At 44.6% G+C, this 21,376-nt stretch overlaps 1 protein-coding gene across 1 annotated transcript in view; it reads right to left on the reverse strand.

Moving 5' to 3' along the window:
* The window catches only part of PPM1H (protein phosphatase, Mg2+/Mn2+ dependent 1H), a 298,650-nt gene that overhangs the window by 55,854 nt on the left and 221,420 nt on the right, over nucleotides 1–21,376 (reverse strand). Inside the window, exons 7-8 of the mRNA XM_017510193.2 lie at nucleotides 7,550–7,613; nucleotides 3,633–3,740 (exon numbers count right to left, since the gene is read on the reverse strand). Of these exons, the coding sequence (XP_017365682.1) occupies nucleotides 3,633–3,740; nucleotides 7,550–7,613 (172 nt within the window). The remainder of the gene's footprint in view (nucleotides 1–3,632; nucleotides 3,741–7,549; nucleotides 7,614–21,376) is intronic.

Consider the following 21,376-nt stretch of genomic DNA (forward strand, 5'->3'; position numbering starts at 1 on the left):
ACAATTAGCTGGGCATGGTGGCACATGCCTGTAGTCCCAGCTACTCGGGAAGCTGAGGCAGAAGAATTGCTTGAACTCAGGAAGCAGAGGCTGCAGTGAGCCAAGATTGCACCACTGCACTCCAGCCTGGCAACAGAGTGAGACTCCATTTCAAAAAAAAAAAAAAAAAAAAAAAAAAAAAAAAAAAAAAAAAAAAAAAAAAAAAAAAAAAAAAAAAAAAAAAAAAAAAAAAAAAAAAAAAAAGCATATGAGAGAACGGGACGTAGGGAAGGAGATCTTTACTTTACAGAGTAAAATAGAGACCTTTAGGGATACTTTTGCAAAGTAGAAAGGTGAAGGCAACATTTAAGTTATCTGACAAACGCCTCTCTCGCAGCGGGGAAAACAGAAAAGTCCATGAGTCCAGTTATAAGACTCAGTGGCATTCAAAGGAAAGAGAGGTGGAGGACTGGGATTCATTGCTCTTCCCTAGTGAGAAGTAGTTTTAGCAGTAATTCACAGATCCTAATGTTGGCCAGGAAACCACCACCTTCTAGGGAGGATTTGGACACATAATATAGTCATGGTCTTTATTATGGAGAATTGCTATGAGGACTCAAGAGAGAACACTTGCAGGCTCTTGACAAATGGTAACTATTGTTTCTACTGAGCTGACCTCATCTGAAATCCTGGGTGATCCCAGGAGATATGTGTATCTTCCATGCCCAACATTTACTAGAGATTTCTCCTTCGGTGGCTTCTTAGTTCCCTGTATCTACATGAACTATGGATGCCAGCCCCAGCTCTAAAAAACCCGAAGGAAACTACTCCCTGCTCACAACTCTGCCAAAGTGATGGGTCTAGGTGACCGTTTGTGCCCACAGAGGGCACTGAAGCGGACATACAATCTGAAGGGACAGACAAATACATGGGCTGGGAAGTCACTTTGGTCTAATATAAAAGGTGAACTGGTCCAATCAGACTCCTCTCTGGAAATGTGGAATTGGGAGATGAGAAACTGCGTTGATTGGTAGCAGAGCCATAAAGAATGTGGTTGGCCACATCAATGGCAGAACTCCATGTGAGGGCTGAGAGCTTTCTGCTGTGGAGGCTTTGCAGGGCTGCCTTGATTTCAAAACCACTCTCCCATAAAATCCAGCTGTTCAGTCGTTCTGCTCATGGACACCATAAACATCTCTCCTAATATTACTAGTGTTGTTTTTGTGAGTCAGTGTCTCACTCCGTTACCCAGGCTGGAGTGTCATAGTGCAATTATGGATCACTGCAACTTTGAACTCCTGGGCTCAAGCAATCCTCTCACCTCAGCCTTCTGAGTAGCTGGGACAGGCATGTGCCACCACATCCAGCTAATTTTTTACTTTTTGTAGGAACAGGGGCCTTGCTATGTTGCCCATGCTGGTCTTGAACTCCTGGGCTCAAGTGGTCCTCCTGCCTCAGCCTCCCAAAGTGTTGGGATTACAGGTATGAGCCACCACACCCAGCCTTCTTCCAGTATTATTAAACATGTCCTTTTTTTTTTTTTTTAATTTGAATTAGCTTGAATAGGTTTCTGTTTCCCCTGACCAAAATATCCTTTGTTAAAACAGCACCTGCTTTTGAGAAGAATACACACATAGAGTTATGTCTAAATGTTCTAAGCAATTCCAGTCTAATGAATTGTTTTAATAATTATAGGTGAGCCACAGTGGCTCACACCTATAATCCCAGCACTTTGGGAGACCAAGGTAGGTGGATCACTTGAGCTCAGGAGTTCAAGACCAGCCGGGCCAACATGGTGAAATCCTGTCTCCACTAAAAATACAAAAATTAGCCAGGCACACCTGTAATTAGTTGCTGCGCACCTGTAATTGCAGCTACTTGGGAGGGTGAGGCAGGAGAACTACTTGAATCTGGGGCAGGGGAGGTTGCAGTGAGCCAGTATTGCACCACTGCACTCCAGCCTGGGCAACAGAGTGAGACTCCATCTCAAACAACAACAAACAAACAAACAAAACCCCAAAAAACAATTTAATTACACAATGTAGTAAATCCTGTTGGTCCCTGACTTAGGCCTTCCCGATTTCCTCCTACTATAGAAATTGGGAGAGTTAAAGCTCTTGCTCTCCCAACATCCCTTGCAGCTAGGTCATGTGATGCAGTCTGGCCAATGAGAGGCGAATGAGTATCTTTTGGTACAGAGGCTGCCCCTCCTTTCCATCTTTGCACAGAAATGTCAGGCTTAGACCTGTTGTCACCACCTTGTAACCATGAATGGAAAGTCAAAGAAATGCAGAGATGCTACAAGCCCTGGCACAATAGAAGTGCTAAACCAACACCAGCAGCCACCAGATTTCAGCCTTCTTACTGTGTGAGAGAAATTGACCTCTAAACTATTAGGTTGGTGCAAATACCATCAGTCAGACTTTCCCGTAGTTTGGAAGCCAAATATTTTCTAAATGATACATCATGAAAGTCAACACAGAACTTGATACCGTTTCCTATATGGTAACATACGTGATTTTTTTTTTAACCAAATACATGACCAACTTTTTGTAAATTAACTTCTGCAAACATCAGCTGAATGACAGAAACTCTCCAGGTAATTAGTCTAACAAGGGGATAAGGTATACATGAATAATGAGCAGGTCAGGTGCTGTGGCTCACGCCTGTAATCCTAGCACTTTCGGAGGCCAAGAGGGGTGGATCACTTGAGGTCAAAAGTTCAACGCCAGCCTAACCAACATGGAGAAACCCTGCCTCTACTAAAAATACAAAAATTAGCTGGGGGTGGTGGTGCGCACTTACAGTCCCAGCTACTTGAGAGGCTGAGACAGTAGAACACTTGAACCCAGGAGGCGGAGGTTGCAGTTAGCCAAGATTGTGCCACTGTACTCAAGCCTGGGCAACAGAGCGAGACTCTGTCTCAAAACAACAACAACAAACAAACAAACCTGTGATTGAAGACAGACAGTAAAAACACTGTAAGTGGAAGCTGCTCTACGTATAACCCAAGTAGGGAGAGACATTACTCCTGGTTGGGCAAGGAGGAAATCAGGGAAATCTCCATAGAAAAGCATCTAAGCTAAACTCTAGAGGAGAAAAAGGATCTGGATGTTTGTAGTTGAGGAGGAAGGGCATTCTTGGTGAAACAAATAGTTTGAGCAAATACAAGAAACTGAAGGTCATGTTAGGGAAACAGCAAGTTCATTTTGGCTGGTACAAAAGAACAAGGATCAGAGGAGAAGATCAGACCAAATTATAACAAGTCTTGAACACTAAGTGAACGGGAGTCTGAGCTTTACTCTCCATGCCTGGGCTGCCATTGAAGGTTTCCGAACGATTAGAAGTCAGAGCAGTTTTTTAGGAAAATTCACCTGATTGCAATGTGTAGCATGGATTGGCGGAGGTAGAACGTGCCAGGAGTAGGCTGTGCAGCCATCTGGGTAGGAGGTGATGAGGGTGTGAACCAGAAGAGTCAAAGTGAGAAGGGAGCGGGAAAAAGACACAGACGTGAGAGACAGAGATACAAAGATACAGCGGAAGTACATATAACACAAGTCAGCTACTGTCTGGATATGGCGTGTGAGTCACAGGAATAATCACGCCAAAAATATTTTATTGTAAAAAATATCAACAAAAACCTCATGTGGTACCTCTGGAGCTGAAGACAGGAATGGCTTAATGTAGATGTTGGAGTCATGCACCTTCAGGTCATGGTCCCCAAGTCCCCTGGTCACTCCAATAGTTGCCATTACCCGGGCCTAGGGGTATAAGCAGAGGGTCATCAGAAACACGCACAATGAAAGCATCCCATCCAGTGCGGCTGCCTGGGCTAGGGACAACCAAAGAAGTTTCCAGTTCCTCCCACCCATCTTTCCAGGCTCCCTGCTGCTAACGTATGTGGGTAGCTCTCACCAAGAAAGGGCTCACCAAAGTCACTTCTGTATTTAAGGAGCACTTTTTCTACCCGTCATCTTAAGCTTGACAGGTTTCTGCTGTTTCTTTTTAGCTTTCTTTTTTGGAGACTGGAAGGAAGGATGTCCAATAAACTAACTCCAATGCACGTGTGATTCTATGGCTACAGAAATCAGTGCACATCAAACCCAATAGGGTCCATCCATCCATCCATCCATCCATTCACCCATCTTCCTGTTACACATCCACTGTACAAGTATTTGCTGAACACCACCTACGTCCTTAGTCCTGTGATAGGCACTGGTAAAAGATGTGAAAAATCAGAACAGCTCCTGGCCTCCTGGAGTTCACCTATTATGTTTTATGGCTGGAGAAAACAAACGTAGCAATTCTGCACTCTATCCTGTTAACATCTCAAATTCCCTCTGGGTGGAAAGGAACAAAATGTCACCAGTGCTGTGACATAGCTACGCAGAGACCTCAGGGCTGAGACCTCATGTTAAACTGTTTTTGAATGGTGTAAGGAAGCAACGCTATTATACCAATGTGTACTCGGTCAGCTTAAATATCTCCTGTGATGCCAAAGATGTGATTTACCCAAACACTTATTGGGTACCTACTATGTATCTACATCATGTGGTGGGGGCACAAATGTCTAAGGTGTCGTCCCTACTATAAACTTGAGACCAGGCGTGGTGGCTCATGCCTGTAATCCCAGCACTTTGGGAGGCTGAGGCAGGTGGATTACTTGAAGTCAGGAGTTCAAGACCAGCCTGGCCAATATGGTGAAACCCCCTCTCTACGAAAAATACAAAAATTGGCTGGGCATGGTGGTGGGCACCTGTAATCCCAGCTGCCTAGAGGCTGAGGCGCAAGAATCTCTTGAACCTAGGAGGTGGAGGTTGCAGTGAACTGAGATCATGTCATTGCACTCCAGCCTGGGTGACACAGCGAGACTCTGTCTCAAAACAAAAAACAAAAAAACAAAAGACACTTGGTAAGGGAGATAAGAGGGATATGTCTAATTAATGACACATAAAATGTGGCTAAGTACTGAAAAACACGGGTTATGAAAATTTAGAGGAGGTAAAATTTCTACTGAGCAGGCTTCACGGAGGAGGTGGCACTACACTTAGCACAGAAAGGTGGACTGCATAGAGACAGGTGACAGAGGGATGGAGTGAAAGTCATCCTCGGTGAGACGAAGCAGTGTCCTAACCCTGAATCATCAAAAACATATCCTGTGTAGTTTCATGGTTCAAAGACCTGAGCCTGAATCCTCACTCTATTACCTGGGTGATAAATTACCTCCTATGAGTGAGGATGAAGTAAATAAATGCTAAGAAACACTGCAATCTAATAAACTGTCTTCATCTTCATCCTAGTCTCTCAACAGGGCTGTGAATTTTGAAGCTAGCCTTGGTTCAGAAGGTAGGCAGAGTTTACATTAAGCAGAAATGAAACCGTAACACCTTTTTGAGGGCAAGAGTCAGAGGGGATAAAGACACTAGACGTGGCCGGGCACAGTTGCTCACACATGTAATCCCAGCAATTTGGGAGGCCAAGGCAGGGGGATCACTTGAGCCCAGGAGTTCGAGACCAGCTGCAGTAACATGGCAAAACCCCATGACTACAAAAAATACAGAAATTAGGCCAGGTGTGGTGGCTCAACATTCTGGGAGGCTGAGGCAGGTGGATCGCCTGAGGTCAGGAGTTTGAGATCAGCCTGACCGACATGGAGAAACCCCATCTCTACTAAAAATACAAAATTAGTTGGGCATGGTGGCACATGCTTATAATCACAGCTACTTGGGAGGCTGAGGGAAGAGAATTGCTTGAATCCAGTAGGCGGAGGTTGTGGTGAGCTGAGATCGTGCCATTGCACTCCAGTCTGGGTGACAAGAGCAAAACTCCATCTCAAAAAAAAAAAAAAAAAAAAAAAAAAGCATTGGTAGACACCACCACTCAGCCAGGGGTCGTATCTACCAATAAACGCAAAACGGAGACACTGTGGCCTTTAAATAGGCCAACAGGTACAATGACAGAACTTGCCACCTGCCCATCACAAGATTGTCGAGCTTAACTTACCTGAAATGCTTGAGGAACATGATGTTTTGGTGAATTGAACTTTTTAGTGAAATTAGAAAACCCTTGCTCCTTCAACTTTTACTGCTATAAACTTTTCCTATTGTACTAAGGAAAGTATACTGAACATAACTGCACAGCTTATTTAATGTTTATGCATTTATGTCAGGTACCAGGCTAGACAGGAACCAGAAAAACAGGGGTAACAGGATGTGCTCCTGAGTCTACCGGAACTCACTGGATGTTAAAGGATAATACAGAGAATCTCGGCCCCACAAAGAAATGGAGCAGCAGGCATAAGTCATTGGGCTGAATGATACTCATTAATGGTGCTCACTGTACTGAAAGGCACAAATATTTATATGCCTATCGGCCCGACATGATTCTTAACCAGAGATGATGATTTGAAAGGTGTTTACTTTCATGAATGGGGCATGTTCGTTTAAAAAATGATTCCTACATGGGTCAGATATTTGTGTTTTGTATTTCTCCTTCCATACAAAACACAAGTCTTGAAATGTCTCCTTCCATTGAAATCACTGCTAGTCTACACCGAGACCCAAACCTAATCATGTTCGTTTTCAAGCTCTTGCTCTTTCTGACACACACACACACACACACACACACACACACAGCCCATGGAAGACACCCTTTGGTTTTCTTGTGAGTCATTTCTTCTTGATAAACCTATCGAGTGCTGAAACACTGAAAAAGACTCTTATTAATGTGACCACGTTTTTCACTTCTAATTGGAATGCTTTACACTGAGCTGAAATGTATTACTGCGTAGAGGAAGAATGCAATACTTCAGAAGGTGTTCGTTCTTACTGGGAAATAGATTCCAAGCTTCTTTGTCTCTGCTCCAGGATTTCGGCCTCCTCCAGGCCTCTGCTCAGAGACCGCTTTGGGATCCACAGCCTTCCTTTGGGTCAATAATTGCTGTTCAGGGCTGGGTTCTGACTGGGACCCTGGGAGCTGGGCTCTGGTTGATGTGATCTCATAGTCTAACTGCAGTGAAGCTTTGGAGTCTCTTCCATGGGACAAGTGGCAAACAGACTTCCAAAGTCTGAACTTCCACGGTGGAGTCTGAGAGCGCTTGAAGCAGAGAGAAAGTCACAGCTCCACATCTGCAGCTGCCCCTCACTTGGCTGCGTGATCTGCCTGAGCTGTTTTAACCTCACAGTCCCAGCTGCCTCATCTGCCAAATGCATGTAACACAGCCAGCTTGACCTGCCTCCCTGCTTGTTGTCAGATATTAATGAGATGCTGTGTGTGAAAGTGGTCATGTTTAAACACTGTAAAAAGTTATTCAAATGGATCGGGAAGGGGAATGTTATTCTCACAAAATTGGCTTGAGTCCCTTGTGCTCACTGCCCACCTCCCAACCCCTCCACTCCTTGGACCCTGAAGACAGGAGGCCTGAAGGATGATGGATGGGATATGCTTTCAAGCTGTCAAGGCTATAAAATCACAAGCTGCTGAGTGGCACACACGGACTGCCACAGGCTATGTGGAGCGGCAGCGGGATGGAGCCCTGTCCTCGCCACCCAGGGGAAGCACGCTTGCCTACCTTCTTGCCTTCTCCATATATAAGGGGGAACTTCAAGTCCTCATCCTCAATGGTTTTGTATGCCCTGTAGGGGGATAAACAACATTTTTAAAAAGGTTTGCACTCAATTAGTGACCTGCTGCCCAGACACAGGCTGCTAGGGATTTCATTTTCCCTGAGACCCCATCCACTTACCACGGTGACTACCTCTTTCTTCAGAGGGAGTTGTTCTCTCTACAGAATTGCGTGTGTCTTTTAGCAAACCAGAAAATACTGTCTTTATATGCTTAAAGAGGGAGAAAATAAGTTGGCATACGCATAATTAGCAAGAAGGGGAGATGGTTTTCTGGCCTTAGTGTCTGTGTAATCATGAAATGACCCAGCAATACAACTGGATTCTCATGATTAATCCAAAACTGTGAGAAACAGCAGAGCTCAAAGCGATGAATGGAGTGTGAAACTGCTTCCAGAGCGAGTTCTCACCTTCAGGGGTTGTTTATACCAAAATAGCCTTGTATTGGGATGGCTGGGGAAGAAGTCCTTAGAGCCTGTTTGTCCTCTATGCAAGGTTCGTAAAAAGTTCTTTGTTTCACGAGAGCTTTTAAATAGCCATGCAATACACAGAAAGAACCTTCAGTTTATGCCTCAGTGGTTTATTCCAGATAAGGTCCTCCAGGTGCCACGGCCTACACAGTGGAGGCGGGTAAGATTAAGGGGACACAGCTGATGGAGACCATGTCTTGCAATTTTGCTTATAACCAAGTTAAAAAATAAACAAGCAAATAAACAATTATTAGCCCAATTATTAGCTGTTTCACCCTGAGCATGTAGCTTCACCTTGTTCAGTCTCGGTTTCCTCATCTGTACAGTGAGGCTAACACACAGGATACAGAGAGCTCAGTACAGAGCCTGAACCTCATAAGAGCCCAGTTAGTGGCAGTTACTACTAATATTTACAGATAATTAACACTTGGCATACCAGTTTACCTTTCTGCAAAATGGGGATAGCACTGCTCATAACTTCAAAGAAGTTATTTAAAAGACTAAGGAAAAGATGGGGTAGGTTCTGCTGAGTTAGTGCTATAAGTAGATGCTTTTCTACAATAACATCTCCTGGCTGCATTAAGAAAACCTAATTTATTAAATGGCCCACCATTCCTGAGTATACCTAGGCTGCTTGGGAATCAATGTGAAATCAAATTTATGGAAGCTCTTGAGATACAAAAGAATGTAACTCAATTTAAAAAGCATGAAACCTCAAAGTTAGCGCAGGTCCATCCTCAGGAAGTGATTTGGATAAGTTGTCTTTCCCATGGGGTGGAGAATCAGTGAAGTTTTGGCACGAGATGTGCCTGAGCTGGAGTTCAGCATTGCCTGCTGTATACCCCTGCACAGTGGATGTGCTCTCAAGTGCTCAGGATCCTTATTAATCAATTAGGGCAAAACCTGGGGCTCATTCGTGAGATTGTTGCAAAGACTAAAATGAGGAAATGAATGTGAAGAGCTTAGGAGGTACTTAGCACTCTGCCTGGCACAACAAATGCTGCTGCTGTCGAGTGAGCCCAGAAGTATTCTAGGAATTGAATTTTCAAAAAAGGAAATGTGCTATTTCCTTCCCCCAAATCTACTAAATTAATACAAAGTGGAAATAACCACTTTGATGTTTTACATACTCGCATTAACTATTTTAAACACTGTGGTATATGAGTCCCTGGGGGAACAAATAAAGCTATTATTAGAAGAATTAAAAAATTTTAAAGCTTTCCAGGTGATTCTAATGTGCAGCCAAGGTTGAGACCCACTACTGTTGACCAAGCATCAGTTAGCTAACCTTCGAAACGATTCAGCAATAGTCCCTTATCAGCTTGACCCTTAAGATGACAGACTACATGGCTCAAGGGAGAGGAGGAACATGGCCTGAAAAAGGCCCTGAGATGAGCATGAACAGGAATTGGGGCCCCCCTGTGGAGAGGGTCACGCGGAGAAGAGGTGGCAGATGAGACCAGATGTAGAAAGGGGCTGGGCCTCGAGATCCAGCACAGGAGGGGCCTGGATCTGGTGTGTAAGAGTTGGTTCTATGACTAGACATTCGTAGGAATTAAACAGAGGTAGAAGGCGGAAATTAAACAAAGGCAGAAGGCTGGAATTACATAGAGGCAGAAGGCTGCAGCTCTAGAACCAATGACTGGATATTACCTAAAGCTCACAATAGACAGGCGAAGAGCACTCTTAATAGGCTTAGAAAGGGAGTAAGAAAACTTCTCTCTCACAAGCCAGGTCATTGAATTCTCACATGGCAGAGTGTTGGAGGAGCACGAACTCCATGTCCCACAACTCTGAAAGACACACACTTAGAGTTGTTACCCACAGGACGAAACCAACTGCAAACTTTAATATTACACGTTAGCTTCTGTTTCTTTATCTTCGGGAACAACAAAACATTCGAAATAGAAACAATGGTGGAAAAGGAAGGTTTATTCCGCCCCGCCAGTGTTGGCTTTTTATCAGCTATGAGCACTCCCTCTCCCCCAACAACTAATGACAGGGAACAGTGACCAATGAGGAGGAAAAGTGCAGCACCCTTTCCCCACCCCTCTTTCTGAATCCTAAGCACAGTTCATCATATAAAGTTAAGTGGATTTCCATCCACAGTTACAAAGCCTTGAGTAACAAAGTATAAAAGTACTCAAGAGTTAAAACTGGCAACTTGATTAGAGTTTGTACACATTAATAATAGCAAACAGTAATCCCAGCAGCTATGATTTACTGAGCATCTTCTACCTGCCAGACACCAGGCTCTGTGCTGACTTATAGTATCCAAAATCTCTCAATGGCCTTGCATTGCCCTATCTCACAGATGAGAGAACTGAGCCCAGAGAGGTTAAGTTACTCCCTGCATGGCCTTAAAACTGGACTTGGTCTTTTCCAGAAAACATGACAAAGAAATGTGATACTGGGACTTAGCTTTGGGAATGTCTCATTTTAGTCCAAGAGTCTGAAATGAGACCATTATTGTTAATTCTCATTGGGTGATCAGCTGGCATCTGATGAAGAAAAAGATTTTTGGCAAAAGAGGAAGGGGAATTTTCTATGTGAGTGGCAAAAGAACAGGAGGGGATCATGTCTGTACAAAACCAGTGGCTACTCTAGTCCTGGGTCTACAGGGAAGAAGAGAGGGAAGTCAGCAGAAGTGATGGTCCATGTTCTTAGACCTGCAGCTGCTTTTCTGGCCATCTCACCAGAAATGAGTGACCACAGAGTCAACCAAGCCCCCTCCCACAGAGAACTGACCCTCCTCAAACTGCTCTCAGTTTAAGGAGGCCACCCAAGTTCCAGCCCATCTGGAAGGCCTGCCTGCTATTTTATATTATAGTCTGTGTCAGGGCTACAGGCCTGAATTTATGGCTCCAGCTTGTCCCTGGCTTCCTTCCTTCTCATTTGGGGGAAGTGAGAAGACAGGAGAGTGTTTGAAGCTTGGGCGCTCCAAGACATGGAGGTACTTTGGATTTGAGATGAATAGAGAGTGTCTAGTCATAGAAATAACTCTTCTACACCAGATCCTAAGGTTTTTGAAATCCTAATTAAATCTTTAAGAATCCCAAAAACAAATCACTTGCTAGTTTTATAATAATACGACTGACCAGAGATTATATCACTTGTTACAAGACAGCAAAACTGAAAGGCTTAGGAAAGATTTTTCTAGACAAACTCTTATTAATATTTTGGGTCAATTCCTTAATGAATATTTATGAGGCCAACTGAAAAAGGAATGAGATGAGGAAAAAAAACACAAGGCTTAAAAGGGTTGCTAAATTCTTGGCTCTCTGTAACTGAGAGGCATTCTTCTCAGAAGTTTCCATTAAATACTTTTTTTAAAGTAATAGTTTCCTTTGTAATGTTGATCGTGCAAAGCTGTAAAAACAAGCCACTGTTAGTCTGGACCTACTGGAAGAAGCAGTTCAGCATTAAGTAAGAATGAAATGCCACCAAGTTAGCTGTACCTCAAGTGTAGAAATCCCTTCTATGATCTACCCTTGGTTACTGGCCTCTGCTGAATGGACTGCTGCAGACAGTCACTGTCCTAGGAGTTTTACGGTACTTAATGTCAGCCCATTCCACTGAAGAACAGCTCTGGGAAATTCTTTTTTTTTTTTTTTTTTGAGATGGAGTCTCACTCTGTACACTCTGTAGCCCAGGCTGGAGTGAAGTGGTATGATCTTGACTCACTGCAACCTCTGCCTCCTGGGTCCCGGTTCAAGCAATTCTCTTGGCTCAGCCTCCTAAGTAGCTGGGATTATAGGAATACACCATCATGCCCAGCTAATTTTTGTATTTTTAGTAGAGATGGGGTTTCACCATATTGGCCAGGCTAGTCTTGAACTCCTGACCACATGATCCGCCCGCTGTGGCCTCCCAAAGTGCTGGGATTATAGGCGTGAGCCGCCGCGCCCAGCCAGTTCTGGGAAATTCTTTCTTAAACTGGCCCAACCCCATTGGGCCATCTGGAAAAATGTGAAATAAATCCAGGCTATTTTCTGCTTGAGAGCTCTGCAATTGCTTGAAGAGAGCTATCTCAAAGTTTCCATTTCCTTAGCTCTTTCAACTGTGCTTCACAGGACCTGGGGGACCCTAACCACTGAAGTCCCATGCACCCAACAAACATTTACTGAGCACTGACTATTGTGGTAGTGGCCCTCTAGGGTCTTTCTGATTTGCTAGTGTCCTCAAAAATGGCACCCAGGACTGAAAACACTTAAGATATGGTCCAAATAAGAAAAAAAATTTTTACTTGTTTTGATTTGGACCTTGCATTTTTAAAAATTAATGAAGCTCATATTTCCATCATGTGAATATATATGTGTATTATTTTAGGGTTACATATGGAGACTCTGAGTTAAAACAAATGAAAAACCCCACTCCACAAGAAAAAAGACCTGAAAAAGTTTTTTTTGGCTCATGGTTTCCTCTAGTTTATAATGACATATACAACAGATATTTTACCCTGAAGGGAGGACTCCATTGCCCTTATTAATGTTATCTTGTTAGTTTCAGTCCATTGTGCCAACCCACTGAGAACTTCCTGACTTCAGATCCTCCCATCCAAAGTATCAGCTTTCCGTCTATGCTATATCACATTAAATTTGATAAGCAGCCCTGCCATCTTCATCCAGATCACTGAAAAAATTGCTAAGTGGAATCATTAGAGACCTTCCTCCCAGCCAAGCTAACCAGACATGGGGTGTGGCAACATTTCAGGCATGTGAAGGAAAGTTTGTGCAATTCATAAAAATCATATTCAGCATTATCTTTGCCATGAAGATGAAGAGCCTATTAATTTCCTTTTTAATACCAACAACAAATGGTAGAAAGCTTGGCAGACTCTGGCCTGGTGGAAGGGCACAGAAGATAGACTCAACAGTAGAGCGTGGACAATGAGATATTAATATTTGAGGAGGAGGTGTTTAGGATTGAAAAAGGCTGTCAACACTGGTCCAGACAGACACAGTCCTCATGGACTTCAGCTCTCCTGGAATTGCTCTTGGGCTAACCACTAACCACTCAGTGTTTCTCCATCTCATCCAAAAGGCTAAGAGAAGAAACTATCAGACTTCTTACAAAGTCAGAATATATCTATGTATACAGTATTCACCCAGCCTAGAAACCCTACCCAATAAGGACAGACTAATTGAGCCTGCCTTCTTGGTGAACCTAAGCTGGCTCTCCTGATGATATCACTGCCAGCAAATGCTGTCCCTTCAAATCCCTCCTATCCTCAGGCATGTGAGAGATGCTCACAGTTCCCACATCAACCCCACCCTTCTAGGCTGAGGCTCTCTCACTGCCCTTCTGTCAGCCCCTCCTGCCTCCTATCCCCCTGGCTCACCCACCAGCCTTTCATGACACTCTCCGACCTGCCCTGATGACTTCAGTCTAGGCTCAGATTGCTTTTCCACTCTTTCCCAGGATGAAATTCTCAGCATGTGAATTTGGTGGTGCTTTTGGATTCCTGGCTTTATAACTCCTACCCGCTTCCGGCTGACCTTCCTCTCTGTTCCCCATCATCACCCTGGTCACGTGGCCTGCAGCAAGAACACCCCCCCGACCTCTGAGATTCGAGTTCTGAATCATCTTCTCTCTCACTCCCTTGTTGGGGCTCTCAGCCCAGTTTCCCTCCTTGGTCCTGCTCTTCTAATGACCTTCTGGCTATCCGTGTTCCTGATCCTGTCTCCACTGTGGCAAAGCTTTTTGATACTTTTCTTTGCTAGAACTTGTCACCTTCTTGATTTTCCAGTAACACAACACGGATTGACTACTTTGTCTATTAACATTACGCCAAACACTGTCATCTCTACCTTTCAAACAAACCCAGAATCCTCGGATTTCAACGCCTTGCCTGATGTCAGAGCAGTAGCATCACAGTTTCTTGCCTACATTATTGGTACTGCTCCATCAGGCCTTTGTGCAATGATCTAGGCAAGAGGCGATGGTGCTGGGATGATGTCACCAGATGAATGGAAATGAGAGTGCTGCAAAATTTTCTGATTTGTCCCTCACCCCTGTTCTCAGAGCAAATGGAGTAATGATTTTAGAATGTCAGATCACGTCATTACCCTTCTCAAACCCATCAAAGGTTTCCACTGCACTCTAAATAAAAGCCAACCAACCAGATGGCCTTCTTTAACACTGCTCCTGTCCCCTGAATTTCCTAGCCCCCTTTCCTGCTTTATTGTTCTCCATAGCATCCACCGCCACGTGACAGTTAAAGAATTTTACTTCCTTACTATGGTTATTTTTTATACTGCTTCCTCATGCCCTTTAAGTTCTATGGGAATAGACTTTTGTTTTGCTACTTATGGCATCTCCTATACCTAGAAGAGTGTTCAACATATAATGGGTATCCAATAAACGTTTGGTTAAGCAGCAAATTAATACTGCCTTCCCTATGCAGAGGCTTTATGCGTATTTTCTTGTTCCATAATATATTTACAAAACAAAAGCAAAGAGCCTCCTTGTTTGGCTGCTGTCTGCGTCTGGCTATGCTGTTCCTGCTGATGTTCACTCACAAGTAACGCTTTCCCACCTCTTCCCTGGGGGGCTAGGTGATGTCCTTACAGGCTCAGACATTCTCTATGAACATCTGAACTCGAGGTCCCCATGCAGCCACACCGACGCCCTTTTAGCCTGATGAGCAGCAGTTACAGGACTTCTCCACCATAAACACACTTTGACTTTGTGGTAATTTTATACCTTAGTTCACCAAAGCTTTGCTCACATTGTCCTCATGGCTGGGAGGCCTGCTGGCAAATCTCCCCCATTTCTCTTTTTTATTTTATTTTTTTTGAGACAGAGTTTCACTTTTTCACCCAGGCTGGAGTGCAGCGGTGCGATCTCGGCTCACTGTAACCTCCGCCTTCTGGTTTCAAGCGATTCTCCTGCCTCAGCCTCCCAAGTAGCTGGGATTACAGGCATACGCCACCATGCCCAGCTGATTTTTGTATTTTTAGAAAAGATGGGGTTTCACCATGTTGGCCAGGCTGGTCTCGAACTCCTGACTTCATGATTCACTCGCCTTGGCCTCCCAAAGTGCTGGGATTACAGGCATAAGACACCATGCCTGGCCCCCACATTTCTCTTTTTAATCCACAAGCATCACTCTCCAGCTTAAAGTTCTCCATTGAATTCCCCTCATCCTAAAACAGAATCCAATGATGAGGCCCTCCATGATCTGGCCTTCGCACTCTGACATCTTTGCTCACTCGGCTATGCTCTCATAACACTGGCTTTCTTGTTTTTTTGACACGCCATGGGGCCTGGTCATTCCTTCTGCCTGGGCCATTCTTCCCTTCGATCCGGCCATGGTGGCTCCTGGGCATCACTTGGAAAGGCCTTCCCTGACCACTCATCAAGAAGTCCAGCGTTCCCTGCTCCTGCTCACCCTGCTTCAGTGCTTCAAACATGATCTGAAATGCTCTTACTAATTTGTTTACTTGTTTACCTTCTGTCCCCACATCCTGCACATTAGCTCCATAAAGGCATGGACTTTTTCCCTACGTACCTCTCTATCCTTGTATCTATAATTGTGTAGGCACATGGTAGACATAAAGCAGGCACCAGCTAAAGGGATGAAGGAAGGAAGGAAGGAAGGCTGGTACGTCTCGATGGGCATGTCAGTTTCCCACTAAAGATATCCCCCATTCACTCTGCCTTTAGTTTTTTACGGCTACAATTCATGGCTGGGTTCCCATTGGTGATACCTCTGACATATACTTACCTATTTATATTAAAATTTCAAGTTCCCCTTTATTATTAATATATATACAAATAGTTATAAAATTATAAAAAAAATAACATTTATGATTCTCTTGTCTATTCCTTTCTCAGCAAGTTCCTTAGTACCACCTGAGAATGGCATTTTTTTTTTTTTTTTTTTGGTCACCAGCGTATATGGTGTTACCAAGACAATTTTCTAACTTGGTTTAAAGTCAAGTTCCTCACTTAAAGTTCCTCCTAGTCTTTGCTGGATTCCTCCATTTCCAGGAAGAGCTCCTACGCTGATTGCATACCCATGGGCGAGGAACCGAGAGTTCACACTTTGGCATCATCTACATAAATCGCTTCCCATGATCTTTCTTCTCTCCCAAGTCATGACCTTGAGCTACATACAGAGAGCCGGAGAGAAAGGGAGAGAAATACCACTTGTTTCCCTAAGTCTTAATTCCCTTAGCAAGACTTCAAAGTCATTTAAGAGGAACATGATCCCCTCTGGAGGCATAACAGGGCCCTCCCTTTGGGGACAGCATAATCTCAACAACCCACTCGTGTAACTCCACTGACACACACCAGCAGGTCACATTCTTCCACTAACCTCTAGACATCGCCTTGGCTGCCTCTCCTCCCGTGGGGATCTTCCTTCCTGTAGCCTCTCTTCCCTCCTGGCAGAGCCCACTGTGGTATTAAAGCACACCAGGCTTGGAGTCAGAGGTTCTGAAGTCACATCTCAATCCTCATGTGAACTGGCTGTATGAATCTGGGAAAATCCCTCAGACCTCATTGAATCTGCCTCTTCAGCTGGATACTTCATAGGATGATTGCAAGGATTAAGGGCAAAAATGTCTGGGAACGTGCTTTGTGATGGATAAGGTGTTATTTAGTCATCAGCTGTGGCTATTAAGGTCTTTGGAGCCTCATTCTTTCTTCAATGCAGATGTGGAGCTAACAGGCCACTGTCAGCAGGAAGACGCAGCACATCCCCATAGGAAAACCCCTTCCTGCTGAGCAATCAAGCCACGTGATTCATACTTTTTCTACCGTAAGCATGAAGGAGAGTACCCATGCAACTTTACCCAGAAGAGTCCATTGTTCTGCTCTAAAGTGAGGACTCAGATACTTAGAAAGATACCTCAGAGCTAATAATCTAAAGAAGGTATAGTTGGGTTAGATTGATATAGTAATAAAAGGAGGCTTTTATTTTTTTTTCTTAGCTGGGAGCTCAGTGCCCCTCCAGGAGGGAGGGAAAAGCTACAGGTAGCCTTGTTTTCGTTTTGTTAGAAACCAAGTCTTAGCCCGGCAGAGGCACATTCCATAGGGCTGGATGGGTTTGAGTGGAGGCTGGAGCGCAGTAACATCTTGGGTCCCCCTGCTTTTTGCCTTCTTATAACAAAATCTCCGCAGTAGCTTAAATCTCAGGAGGTCTAGGATGAAACATCACCCAGGCCTGGCTGTTGAGGAACAGACACAAGCCTGGAGTCCAAATGCTACTTGTCGCTTTTAAGAGCTTGGCATGACCCCAGTTAAGCAATTCTGGAATCCACAAAGGCTCTCCCTTGACTCCCCTCTCCCTACACCCACCCTCCTGAGACCTTCCTGGAAAAAGCAGTACAGGACTGGCAACCCCCTCATGCTTCCATTTTTCTGCCAGCCATCTGTATTTCCAAAGGAATCAGGCCCTAAGCCTAACCACAGTGCTCTGTACATGGAAGCTGCTTTCTGATCCTTCAAGCGGCCTTACAGCAGGCAGCCAGCTCTTCCTCGCTCACTACATGAAAGAGAGAGAAAGAGAGTGTGTGTGTGCGCGCACGCGCATGTGTGCATGTGTGTGCGCGAGTGCGTTTCCTTTAAGGCTACACAAGAAGAGCTTGATGTTTGGTTAGGTCTTACTATTATTTTTTAAATGTCACCTTTTAAGAATCCTTTTTTCCTGGTTTCTAAGATTCACTTTGCCTTTGGATGGAAACTGTCTGCCAGAAAGACGGAGCTGCGCTGTGAGGGAGAGTGAATCTGAGGCAGGCTCAAGTCAGGGTTGTGGAGCAAAGATTACTCTCTGGGGTGAGTCTGAAGAGGCCGAGAAATACTCTCTATCCAGCTGGGAGTTTTGGGGTTTAAAATGTTTGGGGATGGGCTGGGTGCGGTCGCTCACGCCTGTAATCCCAGCACTTTGGGAGGCTTAGGCGGGAGGATCACCTGAGGGAGGGAGTTCGAGACCAGCCTGGCCAACATGTCAAAACCCCGTCTCTACTAAAAACACAAAAATTAGCTGGACATGAGGGCGGGCACCTGTAATCCCAGCTACTCAGGAGGCTGAGGCAGGAGAATCACTTGAACCCAGGAGGCGGAGGTTTCAGTGAGCCAAGATTGTGTCACTGCACTCCAGCCTGGGTGACAAGAGTAAGACTCTGTCTCAAAAAAAAAGAATGTTTGGGGATAGACCCAACATCTCACCCCAGGCTCATCATTGGGGGTCATATTTTGACTCATTGGGTTCCTGGATTTATGTGTTGGGAGCTATGTTCAGTAGGTGTCTGAACGATAAGATCCCTGGGAAAATTACCCTGTGGGACGGAGGCTCTCAACTAATGCTACCTTGTTTTCTTTCTTTCTTTTTTTTTTGAGACAGATTTTCGCTCTTGTTACCCAGGCTGGAGTGCAATGGCGCGATCTTGGCACACCGCAACCTCCGCCTCCTGGGTTCAGGCAATTCTCCTGCCTCAGCCTCCTGAGTAGCTGGGATTACAGGCACGTGCCACCATGCCCAGCTAATTTTTTGTATTTTTAGTAGAGACGGGGTTTCACCATGTTGACCAGGATGGTCTCGATCTCTTGACCTCGTGATCCACCCACCTCGGCCTCCCAAAGTGCTGGGATGACAGGCCTGAGCCACCGCGCCCGGCTTGTTTTCTTTCTTTAGTCCTTGCAGTGTCCTTTAAATTATCTGAAGCCTCTATGCCTTAAGCTGTGAATGACTTGACAGGCTTCTGCTAATACAGAGCAAGTTAGATTCAGGCACAAATAGTATCTTCGAATTGTGAGTGTGATTAATATTTGGTGATAAATAGAACAGGGCTGGTAGCAGCCTAGCTTGTGCGTACCTGGCTACCTGTGATGAGAGAAACCACCTGTTCATCTCCTCACCCACATGAAAGGCTGCTGGCCTTTCTTTCTCCAGGACAACTCTCCATAACGGGGCCCAAGCTGTAGTCCCCGACAACACAACTGCCCTTTAGGAAATCGCCTGACTCGTAGGGTTAACCCACAGCCCGTGGGAAAATGCCTACCTCCTCACTTCTCCCCATCAGCACGCCTAAGCCAGACCCTGCCTGGAGTTCTGAGATTGGTAATCACTTCCCTCTTTTGGCCTAAAGATGCTTCTTTTTCTCCCCAGGCCTGTGGGGAATATCAAGAGGCAACAGAGACTGCTCTCATTTTACTGGTCAATGCTCTTTGGGAGAGTCTACTGGGTTATAGCAGAGGTCTCACCAGTGGTAGGAAATATATCAATCCTCTTCACCTGTGTATGCACAAACGTATTGCAAAACACAATATTTACCCTAACTATGTGATATATACCAATATTTTCTTTCTATCCTATGCTACTCAATTTGTTTAAAATGCTGCTCTCCGTATACTAAACTGATTTCAAAATCCTGTGAGTGGGTCCCCCCCACAGCTCAAAGTTTGGTAGAAGAACAGAACCTGCTCTTAGTAGCTTCCAAATTAAGAGCTCAGGCTTTATAAAAATGATGGGTTCTATTGGATTCATCTGCAAATATTTACTGAGCGCCTAGTAGGCGCCGGCCACTGGCATAGGTGCTGGGGATTTGGAGTAGAATAAAGTTAATAAAGTGAAAGTCATCTCTTGATTCATAGGCAGAGTTCAGCAGCAGAAAAGGACCCAATTGGAAAAAAAGGATTCAATCAGTATTTTTTCTTTATCATGTGTATGTATAAAACAGAACTAATAATATTTCAGGATAAAACATTCTGAATTACTCTTAAGGAAATTCCAGATTTGAAAAATTATTTCTGATTCAGTATCCACTTGGTGTGCATTCACACTTGGCCAGAAGAGCCTCATATTCTCATCAATAACATTTAGCTCTCCCCACGGATATGAATCAGAGACCCTCACTTCATGAGCACACAAATGTGGAGTTATTTCAGCTTTCTCAGAGACCATTTATTCTAAAATAAACATGAATTTCATTGACATTCCCTTTACACTGAATGAGATCAAGTCAATATGTACAAATCAGGGCCTGAACAAAATTGACCCCATAGCTACTAATGGTGGGGTGAAAACAGCAAATAGATTATTAATTACAAAGAGGGCTTCTGCTGCACAGGCAGTTCCTCTGTGTTGGCCCTTGCAGCCCTCCCCTCACAAAACTGCTCCCACTCCAGACAGGTAGATATTCGTTTCATGGAGCAGAGTCCTGCAGTGTCCCTGAGAGAAGCCACATGCAAGGACTTTATGCTATATCATTTCAAGGCTTTCCACCCAAGTGCCTTTGAACTGATAACATTACACAGTGCAGAGCTCAAGTACTGCTGCTTTCCTGAGTCTTCTGTTTTATCTTTAAAAACCATGAGAGGTTTGCACAAGCCTGCGCGTGAAGTCCTTCTACCTCACTTCCAAAATCTTCAGGTGAAATAGAGGCTTAACTTGTGCCTTCCCACACTCTTCTGAAATCTTCTGCTAATCCCCACGTTATTCAGGTCCCCAAGGGAAGCAGTACTGGCCTGAATAACAGCTGTCGATGTTTACCAATCGGAGGAATACCACACTCTTGGCTCCCCCACCGAGGTGGCCCTGTTGTTTCAGAGGATGGAGAGCAAAGGCAGGCATTGTTCAATTTTCTGCTATCACCTCACCCCCAGCACTTAACAGATTTTCATATACAGGTATTGATCGACTTACCACCTATGCAACTTACGACCATTTGACTTTACGACTACAATCGCTAGCCACGACTGCTCCGCGTCTGGCAGCGCAAACGTTGCCCAGCTGGGCGTACCACAGTGCGGACCAGCTTCCGGCAGCACTACCAACTCCAGTGCACCATTTCAACTGTACATATGGCCTACTCAACTTAACGACCAAATCGTGTTACGACTGGTCTGCGGTCCCAACCGTGGTCGTAAGTCGAGCACTGGCTGTACTGCAATGTTTATTTTACACTCTTGTTCCAGGCACTGTTCTAAGCATTTATATATTTTTTAAACTTGCATAATCCTCACTATAACACTGTCATGTAGATAGGAACATTATCCTCATTATACAAATAAGAAAACGGAGGCCAGGGGCGTAATCCCAGCACTTTGAGAGGTCGAGGCGGGCAGATCATGAGGTCAGGAGTTCGACACCAGCCTGGCCAATATGGTGAAACCCTGTATCTACTAAAAAATACAAAAAATTAGCCAAGTGAGGTGGTGCATGCCTCTAGTCCCAGCTATTCAGGAGGCTGAGGCAGGAGAATTGCTTGAACCCGGAAGGCGGAGGTTGCAGTGAGCTGAGATTGTGCCACTGCACTCCAGCCTGGGCAACAGAGTAAGACTCGGTCTCCAAAAAAA

The sequence above is a fragment of the Cebus imitator genome, unplaced genomic scaffold (genome assembly GCF_001604975.1).
Source record: "Cebus imitator isolate Cc_AM_T3 unplaced genomic scaffold, Cebus_imitator-1.0 Scaffold433, whole genome shotgun sequence".
Taxonomy (NCBI): Eukaryota; Metazoa; Chordata; class Mammalia; order Primates; family Cebidae; genus Cebus; species Cebus imitator.